Source organism: Dreissena polymorpha, chromosome 4 (genome assembly GCF_020536995.1).
Source record: "Dreissena polymorpha isolate Duluth1 chromosome 4, UMN_Dpol_1.0, whole genome shotgun sequence".
NCBI classification, from domain to species: Eukaryota; Metazoa; Mollusca; class Bivalvia; order Myida; family Dreissenidae; genus Dreissena; species Dreissena polymorpha.
Window position 1 is genome coordinate 84,937,854 of NC_068358.1, and position 12,985 is coordinate 84,950,838.

General features: G+C 33.9%; 1 protein-coding gene across 1 annotated transcript; it reads right to left on the bottom strand.

The window, feature by feature from the left end:
* Positions 1 to 6,433: 6,433 nt before the first annotated feature.
* Positions 6,434 to 7,449, bottom strand: LOC127878563 (uncharacterized). Its single transcript, XM_052425094.1, has 3 exons — positions 7,358 to 7,449; positions 7,029 to 7,129; positions 6,434 to 6,900 (listed from the first exon to the last, which is right to left on the bottom strand). The coding sequence occupies exons 1-3, from the start codon at positions 7,447 to 7,449 to the stop codon at positions 6,719 to 6,721; spliced, it is 375 nt and encodes a 124-aa protein (XP_052281054.1). The 3' UTR covers positions 6,434 to 6,718.
* Between the last annotated feature and the right edge of the window lie 5,536 nt (positions 7,450 to 12,985).

A 12,985-nucleotide genomic window follows, 5' to 3' on the forward strand; every position in this document is an offset into this window, starting at 1 on the left:
CAATTTATCAATTTAAAATTGCAACATTTAAAACATATGTACATCAACATACTTACATAGTATGAATCAAATAACCTTTGTTCTTATTGAAACAATGCTGTCATTCTAAACTTGTATCAAATATTTTTTAGAAATATCATTGACTTGCTATAAAACATTTTCTGCTACTTAATCATAGTAAATACTGACAATATTGTACTTTTAACTCTGCATTGTTGAATCAAGTTCTAAATAAAACAGGTCTAAATATCACTGTTGTTCACAATTTACTAAAATTTACACATGAGTGATTGGAATATGCATAATAGTCAGGTCCATGCAATATCAACTATTAACTAGCTGTATTTGTGTACAGATTATTAATACTTGAATATAGCACAAAGTTAAGCCAACTTATCTACTTTAAAACAAAATACATACTATTCTGTGTGTCTGTCCGTATACAAGTTAATACAACATAAAGTTTTAATACAGACTAAACAGCTATAATACTGATTGATTAACTCATTTATACAAAATAACAGTGTATATAACGTTCATGATACTGCATATTTAATGCATAACAAAGTCTGTGAATCTTGATGGAAGTTTCATCTCGCGTCTCGGCCTGACCACAGGATCAGGTGGTTTTGTCGACTGCCTAGGAGATGGTAATCTCTCCGGAAATCCTCTCTCCTCCGGACCACCTGCAGTTTCTGGAACAGTAGGATCCAACTCTGTACTCTCACTAAGCTGATCATTTTCACTTATCTGATCATATTCACTTATCTGAGAATTTTCGCAAAACTGAGAATTTTCATTAAACTTGGAATTTTCATTAAACTTTGAATTTTCATTAAACTTTAAATTTTCACTAAACTTGGGTACACAAAACTCAGATTGATTAAATTTCTTAACATGAGACACATTTCTTGAATATCTGGCCCCATCACTAGATTCAAGAACAACACTATTTCCCCTTTTTTCAACCACTGACACTGGTTTTGGATTAAACACTGTGGATAATTTATTCTTCTTCTTCTGTTTCACTAACACAACATCTCCGTTCTTGATCTCTGAATCTCGTGCCTGTCGTCGTTGATCACCATACAGCTTTCCTTTCCCCTTTCGCTCGCTGTCGCGATCTCTTACTTCATACTCGTTGGATGAATAATCGTAAATCTCCGGTAATTTGGTTCGCATTTTCCTTTTAAACAATAGTTCAGCTGGAGAAACGCCTGTTGTAGAATGTGGTGTTGATCTGTACATCATCAGATATGTTTGCAGATCTTCTTTCCAGTTGCTGTTCTCAGCATTAGAAATTCGAATGCGCTTCATAATACCCTTGTTCTGCACTTCTACTTCGCCATTGGCTTGCGGCCATAACGGTGTTGTGTTTCTATGTTCAATACTCAAATTGTTCAAAAAGTTATTGAACTCGGCACTATTGAAATACTGGGCGTTATCAGTCTGTATGGATAATGGTAGTCCGTGTACCGCAAATATGCTTTTCAGACACTTAATAACTTTCTCCGAAGTCACTGTTTTGATAATGCATATTTCCTTCCACCTGGAATAGTAGTCAACAACTACAAATAAGTTTTCTCCTGACGGAAGAGGTCCTAGAAAATCAGCACATAGGTGCTCCCACGGTTTTGTTGGCATTTCTCTTCTTATCATGGGCTGCGGTTTCTCACCCGAAGAAACAAGTTGACAACCATAGCACACTTTACAACAGTTTTCTATGTCTTTGTCCATTCCAGGCCACCATACTTTGGGTCTCAATCTTTGTTTCATAACAACCATTCCCGGATGTCCTTCGTGACCTAGTTCGAGAATACGACTTCGTAGCTCCGTTGGTACCACAATTCTCGTTCCACGTAACACTAGAAAACCTAGCGAAGAAAATTCATGGCGGATGGGCAGATAATGTTTATTAGTGAGTTCATGCCATCGACCAGACACTAGAATTTCGCGTACTTGTTTCAGTTCTGGATCATTTTGAGAAACGTTCTCAATTTCCCCTGTAGACAAAGCAACGGGTGTTGCTTCACTTGCGATATTGTTCAGATATTCCTCAGTCTGAAGAAAATCCTGGCCCTCCCCAGTAGAACTTTCCGGAATTAGTCTCGACAGTGAATCCGCGATATTACTGGTTCCTGGGATATGTTTCACTGTATAGCGATACGGTTGTAAGCGTAACACCCACCTTTCTACTCTAGCACACGGCTTGGATCTAGGTGAAAATATGAATTGTAGAGGCTTGTGATCAGTCACTAGTGTGAATTCTGTTCCCACTAAGTACATATGTAGTCGTTCGCATGCCCATACAATAGAAAGAGCCTCTTTTTCTGTTTGCGAGTATTTGCGTTCAATTCTGTTCAATCCTCTGCTCGCATACATAATGACATGTGATTCTCCATGTTCATCTTCTTGTACTAGAACACAACCCAATCCAACTGGACCAGCATCACAAATCACGTCTGTTTTTCTGTTCCTATCGAAATATCCCAAACTACTAGCTTTAGACAAGCTATCTTTAAGTTTATTGAATGCTTCCGACTGTTCTGTTCCCCAGACAAATGGTTCATTTTTTCTTGTTAACTTCTTAAGTGGTTCCGCAACAGTAGCCATGTTCGGAATGAATCGAGCACTGAAGTTCACAAGTCCAAGAAAACTTTTGATTTCAGAACTGTTCTGCGGCTGACGAGCATTCTGTACTGCTTTTATCTTAGATTCAGTTATTTCAACTCCAGTTTTAGATAATTTCAGTCCCATGAAGTCAATGTTTGGTAAATTGAACTGACATTTATCAAAGTTGAGTGTAAGACCCTTATCTTGCAATCTCTTCAGCAAAGCTTCTAAACGGACATTATGTTCCGCTTCCGTATGTCCATGAACTACAATATCATCAAAGATGTTGCTCACACCATCGAGTCCACTCAGAACCTGTGCCATCACCTTATTATACATTTCCGGTGCACAACTTATTCCAAATAGCAGTCTCTTATATCTGTACATGCCTTTGTGTGTCATGAATGTAGTTATCTCTCTGGACGAATCATCTAACTCAATTTGATGGTACGCCATGAAAATGTCCAGCTTTGAAAACACTGTTGACTTATTTAAGTCCTGAAGAATTTCCTCTGTTGTCGGAATAGGGTATCTTTCCCTTATCACTGCTTCGTTGGCTCGTCTCATGTCCACACACAATCTTACATCTCCGTTTGATTTTGGTACAACCACAATAGGGCTCACCCATTTACTTGTACCTTCCACCTTTTCAATAATGTCCATGGAAACTAATTCTTCAATCTTCTTCTCAAGTTTTTCACGTAAGTTATACGGAACACGTCGTAATCCTTGCACAACTGGTTGAATATGTTTATCAATATCAATGTGTAATTGATAATCCTTCAGTTTTCCCAATCCATCAAAACACTTTGGAAATTTAGTTTGTATGGACGACTTATCAATGCTCACGTTTACACTGTTTACACAACTAGGGTCATTTATTACCAACATCCCCAAATCAATTGAAGTCTGTCTACCTAGCAAGGCTTGTCCATGCTCCTCAACAACAACAAACTCTGTATCCACGCATTTATTCCCAACCGACACTTGCGTTAAAAATCCACCCGCAACTGTAAGCGGTGTTGCACTACCATATGCATAAACTCTCTTTGTTGTTAAATATGATTTACATTTCATTTTCTGGTTCTTAAAATCTTCCCAGAGTTCCCGGTCAATGACGTTGCACGACGCCCCCGAATCGACAATAACAGGTGTCTCAATACCTCCTATGTTGACATAAATATCGCCTGGAGCTTTCTTCCTTCTCGTTACCGTGAACACATAACTGTCCTCTGAATCTGATGGGGATTCTTCACATTCAACAGTCCTCACTTTTCCAAATTTGTGTTTAGGCTTCTCAAACTTCGATTTTGACTTACAGCATTTTTCAAAATGTCCTTCCTTTTTGCACTTCCGGCATTTCCTTCCTTTTGCCGGACAATTTATGTAAGTTTTCACGTGTCCGTACCGACCACATGCATAGCACATGACATTCACCTTTTGATTACTAGGTTGATTGTTCATAGATTGCCCATTTGTCACACGTTTTCGCGACTCATGCTGTATTTTGTTGACAGTTCCCGACATTATGTTAGCTTGGCTAACTGAACTCTCTAACGATAATGCTACTTTAACGCACTGTGCAAGCGATGGATTATCCATTTCCAAAAGTTTTCGTCTCAATCTCTGTGATGAACACTTTTCAATCAACTGATCACGAATACTTTCATCAACATCATTAAAGTTACAGTACACAGCTCTCTGTCTAAGCCGCGTTATATATCCTTCTACTGACTCATCAGATGTTTGAGTAAGTCCACGAAACTTAGATCGCTCAAATGCAACGTTCACTTTTGGTGTAAAATAGTCATTCAAAACTTGTTTACAAACCGAATAAACAGTCTCGTGTTCTCCTGGATCAGGACAATTTAACGTATAAAATATGTCCTGCACTTCGAGTCCTGCACTGTGAAGTAACAAGGCTTTCCGTTGTGCATTATTGGTAATCCCTTTTCCATCTGCATACAGTTCGAACGATCGCAGCCATCTTGTCCACCGAAATCCCAGTGTAGAGCGATCTGTTCCCACGTCGAAATACGTAATACCCGCAATGTCAGAAACACTGGATGCTGCCATTTTGTATCCGAAAGATCCGTTTTTTCACTCGTCGCCAAAATTATGTATTGTCAAACCCGGCTCGAGGCCGATTTCTTGGATTTAAATAACGATAGATAACAAACAACATGAGACACCATTGAAGGTTCCAGAATCTAATCAGCGCCCTCTATAACATGTGCATCTCAGGGGATGCTACTCTAACAATAATCCTTGTAATATGTATAACAGAATTACTTCCCTTAGACCATTGAATACTCATAACATGATACGATACTACAGGATGTATTATATTTGTTTATTTGGTACATTCAAGATGGCGCTTTAAAGGGACCTTTTCACATAAATATCATAACAACAACGCCACTTTGCGATTGTGAAACATTTGTGTGTGTGTATATTGTCAATATACCAAAATGTGAAAAGGTCCCTTTAAATTGCGTTGGGTTGAAAAATTATGACGTTATCAGATCTCACACCGTCCGCGGGATTGTATTACGTCCTACCTGAATATATTTTACTCCAACTCACATGTGTTTGTCTCCTGAGGTGGATTTTTCTAATACCATGCGTGTAATCATACAGTCGATTGGTGTATAACGGATAGCTAAGGACGTCGAGTCTCATTTCAAACGTAAACATCATGCATTCAGTAATTAAACCATTAAACCTAGATAGACACATGTCTTTCCTATTAAAACATGCCAGTGGTTTTAAATTTCCGAAAAAATATTATTTGTTTACAGCGCAAATTTCATGGTACACCCTTTCAGCCATTACCGGATCGCTTAAGTCTTCATCGGATTACATAAGTATCGTGTTATTTCTTGAAATTTGACACAGCATTTGTAAAAAAATAATTGCAATATATGTACATTTCCAGAAAGGAAATTCATTTCTGCGTTTAATAAGACCAAGTTCAAGGAAATCGCTGCACAATTGATAAAGTAATGGCTGTTCAAGGCGATGTACCCTATATTCGGGTCATTTTGAGTTGAACACCTTGTTATATATAGAGATTTGATAATGAAAAATATGTTTTCAGAGAAATCGATTTTTCTTTATAATTTGATTTTTTTCATTAAAATGATGTTTTCACTAATTAATAACATAGCCACACGATAACCACATGTGTATTTGACAACTTCAATTGAGTTTATATTTATTTTGAGACAATCCCCACATTCCTGAATATGGTTCACCACATGTCTGTTATTCACTAAATCCCGAATTGCAGCTTTCATGCTTATTTTATATGGTACGCATTAATTTGGGTTCTGAGCATTCTTTTGTAAAGGACACATAATACTAAAATATTACATCAATAAACATTATGTTAACCAAACAAAATCTGCAAAGTTCAAGAAACCATTCGTCTGCACTTTTCCTGTCCTCACAAAAACGGTGCGTACATAACGTGACCTTGTTTTGTTTTCAAAAAAAGAAACAGTTGTAAACATTGACACAAGTCAACAAAAACATGAATCGACTTAACAATGATAGGCTTTTGGTATTCAATTCATAGAAAACTATAAATCTTAACATAAACAAAAGTATTTTGCAAAAAACGTTTAACCTATCCGTTACACACTAAAATCCGCTATACACCAATCGACTTTATGAATCCATCCGAATTGAATATTATTACCGGTTAACCATTTATGTATTTCCAGTTACAGTAGCCTTGACCTTATTGGTTCTAAATGCGTTCACAAGCTTGATATGCGTGTAAAGTATATTAAGTTTATTATTTTACCTCTATTCAATCTGAAAGTTATTTAGAATGTGCACTATGTATATAAACACAAGTTTTAAATGTTCTCACATATGTTAAAAAGCAGAACGGAAAAATAATTATCATGTGGAAACATATATCAAATGATGACCACCTTCAATCAATAGCTGTTTACTAAAAACAAAATAATTGTTAATAAATACATAAGACTATTTGACTTATGTTCTGTTTCTTTCACTCTTCACACTTCACTCACTTCTACATACACACCTTTTTCATGCATCACTCACTGCACACTTCATTAATTCTTCATTCTTAGTAAAAGTACATCTCTATGTCTCTCTCCAACTTGTTAATTTTTGTCTGAAACTCTGTTGGAATCATTGTTGTTTCCCCATTAATTAAAAGTTCCAATGTGGCCATAGGGACGATGTTCTTTGAAAGATGGCTGATGAAGGATGCAAACTTGTGTTTGCAAACTGCAGTTGATATGTCTCCTTTAAAAATAAAAGTTTCATATAAAATTAGGTTTGAGTCTTCAAATGAGGCAATTTATGTTTCAATTTTACAAAATTACCATTATCTAGTTATTTCAAATGGATATGTTATTTCAGATATATTCTACCTTTATATTCAAGCATTTTTTCCACATTGCTGTATCTCTCATTGACCTCTGCTAATGGGTTTTCCTGGAGGGTGGTGGTAATTATTTGTTTCATGTTTTCTCTGTCCAAAAAATAAAATGTTTTTTCTTTTATGTGTATTTATGACAGTGGATAAAATTAAAATCAGCATATAGAGTAAACCAATAACAATAAATTACAAATTGCAATCAATGTATTAAAGTAATTAATGGGAATTTAAATAGTTTTGAATTTATCAATGCTGTTGAACTTATAATACCCACATTGTTTGGAAGTTGTATTTATTATGAAACTTAAACATTGCATTTACCTCCTTTTGTCATCCACAATCATTTGGGCCACCTTCATGCCAGTTGTACCGGATGCTTTGGCCAAGTAAGCTGCCCTGTTTTCGTTTTTCATGGACTGAAGGCACAGAAAAAGCTGTAAAAAGACCATTTGTTTCCAATGTTGACAGAAATTTGTCATCTATGATTAAATCTTAGTAATATGGGAATTTGAAATTATCAATATATAATCGTGTATACATGTTATACTGTTGTTGTAATTCTATTAACTATTTTATTGTGTGGGAAAGTTTCTGCCATCATCAGCCTTGTCAAATGTGCTGAATAACTCCAGAACTAGCTGGTTATTGTAAGCACTGTACCCAGCAACAGTTAAGATTCCTAAAATAAAATATCTTCTTTTTACTATGTAATTGTTTGACAATGAATTTTACTCTTTGTGCCATTCTCAAATAATTGGGTTTATTATGCTGCAAGCCCAAGAGTCGCCATTCATTCAAGTATAATTTCAAGAATGTTTGTAAAAAATTATTTGTAAAACTAGTATTTATCAATATGATTATTTGTACCGGACTTTTCAGGGATTTTTTTACAACCTCATTTTGTGAAAAAAAAGAGTCACAAACTGTTCAAAATTGTAAAACAAATGAGTCACAAACTGTTCATAATTGTGAAAATATGAGTTGTTAAATTATTGAAGTTGTGAAAATTTGAAATCCAAATTGTTTTCAGAAATAAAACTAGAATAATCGTCCTGGTATTTGAAAATTCACTTACAATATAAAGAAGTGAAACTCCAGCTGCTGGTACAGTATTGAATTCTCATTAAAAACAATTAGTTGGTCCTTTATTTAAGGCAAGTGACCGATTGCCCAAACAGTACAAAACAGCACAATACAAACCAACATAAACACAATATATGAATAAAGCTGGGGTCACCGCCTTGGAACGGTGAATGCAAAGCATTGGGGGTTTAAACCGGTTATAGAGCGCTCAACCTCACACTTGTCCCAGCAATATTCATAATACATTTAAGTGTAAATAAAATTTAACGTCATAGCATTGTAACTCGAATCAAACAATAATAATTCTTTATAGAAAAAGATTTAAGAATATAGCGTCATTAAGTTAATATTTCAGATAATCATCGCGCAAATACAGGAAGAAGCAGCAATAATGGGTGTAAAAATTCCATATTACAATGCTTGGTTGTTTATGTGACTGCTAAAAATTAAATTAATAATAGTTAAATAAAAAAAGAAACGCCTATTAGAGAGAAAATATAAATAAAATTGAACGTTATAAACCCAATGACCTATGCATGTAGCTTACAACTGGAAAGTTGATCGTATGACGTCAAAAAATCCATGTACCCAGGATTAGAGAAAGAGTTATGACGTAATTGACAGGCGAAGACACAATGACGTGAAAAAAATCCAGGGGCAGTACTGTAAAGTTATAATAAAACTATTAATGGGGGGCTACTGCAAAATTGTACTACTAATGAAACAAGTTTAAATGATTAAATATTAAGAATCAAATATATAAAAAAAGTAATTCAATTAAAGCGACATTATTGGAATCAAACAGTATATAGGTATTTTGACAACTGACGACAGAAATGATTTGATGTACGATTTGAGCCCAAATGTAGTTTTCGCTTCAAAACATCTCCGTAAAATGATGGATGGGAGATTCCATTATTTAAAGGCCATTTTAAAGAAAGATTATATTTTGAAATTAAATCACCATACTTAGAGTAAAATTTAGCAAATTTACTTCTTAGGTTATGATACAAAAAGCCTTGTTTTAGCATTTTTTTTTGTTAATATTAGATTACGATCATTAAAATCTTTAATACATGAACATGCTCTGGCATAACGTACCAACTGCGAAATGTAAATACCATAGGAAGGTCCTTTAGGGATGTTGCCATCTAGGAACGGAAAATTCACAATTTCAAAGTTAAAATCGTCCCGTTTGTCGTATAAACTAGTTTTGATCAAATTATTATTAATAGTTAAATGAAAGTCTAAATACGCAGCGACTGTATTGGATATACACGATCTATTTAAGACTAGTTTTTTTGGGTAGATTTTGTGAATATATTGTTCAAATAATGGATTATCTAAATTAAGTATGTCATCAATGTACCTACTAGTAAGGTTAAAACAATTAATCAAATCTACTTGCTTAGTTTTAGATAATTCTAACATAAATTCGCTTTAATTACAATATAAAAAAGGTCAGCTATAAGTTGCGCACAATTAGTACCCATAGAACGCCAATAATTTGTTTAAATATTTTACCATTAAATTCAACAAACAAGTTATCCAAAAGAAAAGTAAGTGCTGCACAAAAGTCAAGACCAGTCCAAATGATGTAATTATCTAATATCTGATAAGTAAAAAAAGCTGTTTTAGTGTTTAAAGCTAGATATAAACACTTCTTTCTAGCAAAAGTTTTTTCAATCAAAGAAACAAGTTTGGATTTTATTAAAGCGTGAGGAAGCGTTGTATATAGTGTAAGAAAATCATAAGTACTTACCTGTGACACCTTATATTTTTTATTTTCAATTTTATCAATTACTTCTAAGGTGTTTTTTATTAACCAAAATAGGTTAATATTACTATTTTCATAAACTTTATAACAAAATTTAGCTATATGATATCTAATAGCACTCAATGCAGATGTAAAATACACTGATAATTGTTTGGTGGTACAAGACACTGAATTAGCGATAAAACAACTTTTATATGGCGTCTTATGTAATTTAGGTATCCAGTAAAGTGATGGCAATTTCTTGTAAGTAATATTGACTATTACATTTAATTTTATGCATTGGGCAAAATGGTCGGTAATAATTTCATTAGATTGCTTATTGTACTCACAATATGATGTAGTTTGTGCAAGTTCTTGTGAAATAGTTTGAACATAAAACACTCGTCATATTATTATAACATTATTAGCAGCCTTATCAGCAGGAACAAAGACGAATTTAGATTTTAAGTCTTCAAGCAATTTACAGAGATTTTGTTTATTAAATTTAGGTGAATGTGGTCAAGTCAATTTATAAAGTTCAAATACCTTCCCATCAAAATATCCTAAAGTTTCTGCAGCCTTTGTTTTTCCAATTTGTGGACTTAGTGCAAAATAGATTCCTTGCCACACGAGCTTTATCCTGAAATATTTGGTATACATCCAAGAAATTCTTGCTAAGAATATGAATTGAATGATGTTTTTTATATATAAAATTTATTTCGTTTCCTGCATGGTTCCCAAGTAAATGTGACATAGCTCTATTGAATGAGTTAAGTGCATTCTGAAGTCATGTGGTCTTATTAAAATTATGTTAAATGTATATAATTTAACAACATATTTGCATTATGTATTTTGAAAACACATCTTTATAACTGTGTTATTGCCTGAAAAGTAATGTCTGTTCCATTTTATCGTTCGTCTAAAAGTTGTAACTCTGTTGCTCTGGTATCTTCAATACCATTGAGTAATTAAATTGTAATTAAATTGAATGCGTTTTAATTCCCTTTTATTATTGTTTGATTTGAGTTACAATGCTATGACGTTAAATTTTATTTACACTTAAATGTATTATGAATATTGCTGGGCCAAGTGTGAGGTTGAGCGCTCTATAACCGGTTTAAACCCCAAATGCTTTGCATTGACCGTTCGAGGCGGTGACCCCAGCTTATTCATATTTTGTGTTTATGTTGGTTTGTATTGTGCTGTATTGTGCTGTTTGTACTGTTTTGGCAATCGGTCACTTGCCTTAAATAAAGGACCAACTAATTGTTTTTAATGATAATTCAATACTGCTCCAGCAGCTGGAGTTTCACTTCTTTATAATGCTACCGAAACCAACAAATATCCTCTATTTCTTTCTAAATATCAAGTGAACGCCACAATATAAATTGTAATTAATTGTAGTTTTGCATCGGATGCAAAATTTTATCTGAAATATTCATTTTAGAACGCCAATGTCACTTTGTAACAATTGATTTCATTGGTCCGGATTTTATGACGTGCAACCCGATTGGCTGATACCGTCTATAAAAAGGGGAGCTTCAGAAGGCGGAAGCATTCAAATTTCCAACTCTGAACGGGTAACATCAATAAGTAAAAATAAGATAAATAAAATATAATATTAATAAATCGACAATTAAAACTTAGTATACCAAATTGAAAGTAACAACCTGAAATTAAAAGTCTAGGGTGAGACTTATATGTTCTTTATCACGTTATATTTACAAATTTTGTTCAACTTTTTTACCTGGTGATACTTTTAAAGACGGAAAAATATAACGTTTTAGTTAACCGTTTAACGCCTTCGCTTATTTATTCAACAATCCATACACGACACGAATCCCATTATATACAACTCGCCATCCCGATGACTCTTACAATACATAAACATACATATGTAAGTTATGCTCCTATTTGCTTAAGAAGTGTCCACAATTATCATACATTTGTATTCAATGTTGAATTAGTGTGTTTTTTTCCATATGTACCACTTTGCCGAAAATGAACAGACAGTAAAACCAACCTACAAAAAAGGGCATGTATTATAAATGCGCAATTAACAAATGTGTGTATTCCTAACAGATACATACATGACTGGCAGGAAGCATAATTCCTTCTTTGATCAGCACCTTTGCTGGGCATCCCAAGTTTTTACAATATAAACATACGGGAAACATATTTGCCCACATGTCGGGACTTTTTTTACGCTATGGAATTTTGTTTATCAATCTTGTTCGAGGAACACCGATGATGTAACGGTATGCCAAATATTATTCTTTAGACCCTGTGGTTAAACAACAGAAGGTTTTTGAAGTTTTATCACATACAAAGACGGAAGGACGGACGAACAACGCCAAAATAATATCCATCCGCCTTCGCCGGGGGATAAAAATAAATTTGCTTCATGAAAATCTAAATATATTTGCAAAACTTTGCTTCAGCTTATGTAGATAGTACAATACCTTTGGAGATTTTAAATTATGGTTCGGTCGGTATTTTTGCCATGATGACAAAAGTACACTTTAAATCCAAGGCTGCTGAACGGTTTCCCATTAAGCTAATGTAATCTTTTCTTGTTGACAATATTTGAGCCTGATTAAAAAACAAACAAGAACATATAAATATAATGATTTTGTTTCTACCCTTACCATTTGTTTGCTACATAACAAGTTATAATCTACTTAATGAAAAGGTTTATGTCTATAACTGATGTTCTAGTTAAGAGTAGTAATGTTTGATAAAATAAATAAGTGGTGGTAACTTAAAAAACAACAACAATATGTTGTTCCATTTTATTTATATTTTTTTCTCTGATAGGCGTTTCTTGTTTGATTTAATTATTTTTAATTTGTTTAGCAGTCACATAAACAACCAAGCTATGTAATATGGAATTTTTACACCCATTATTGCTGCTTCTTCCTGTATTTGCGCGATGATTATCTGAGATATTAACTATATGATTCTATATTCTCAAATCTTTTCTATAAAGAAGGAATGTAGTTGACAATTGTTAATAGTTTTATTTGATCGTTCGTCAAAAAGTTGTAATTCAGTTACTCTTGTATCTTCAATGCAATTGAGTAATTAAATAGTAATAAAATTGAATGCGT

Coding starts and splice junctions, on each gene's coding strand:
- LOC127878563 (XM_052425094.1), bottom strand. CDS start 7,449: ATGAAAAACGAAAACAGGGCAGCTTACTTGGCCAAAGCATCCGGTACA. Junction 7,130..7,357: donor ATTGTGGATGACAAAAGGAG/GTAAATGCAATG, acceptor TTTTTTGGACAG/AGAAAACATGAAACAAATAA. Junction 6,901..7,028: donor AAAAATGCTTGAATATAAAG/GTAGAATATATC, acceptor TTATTTTTAAAG/GAGACATATCAACTGCAGTT.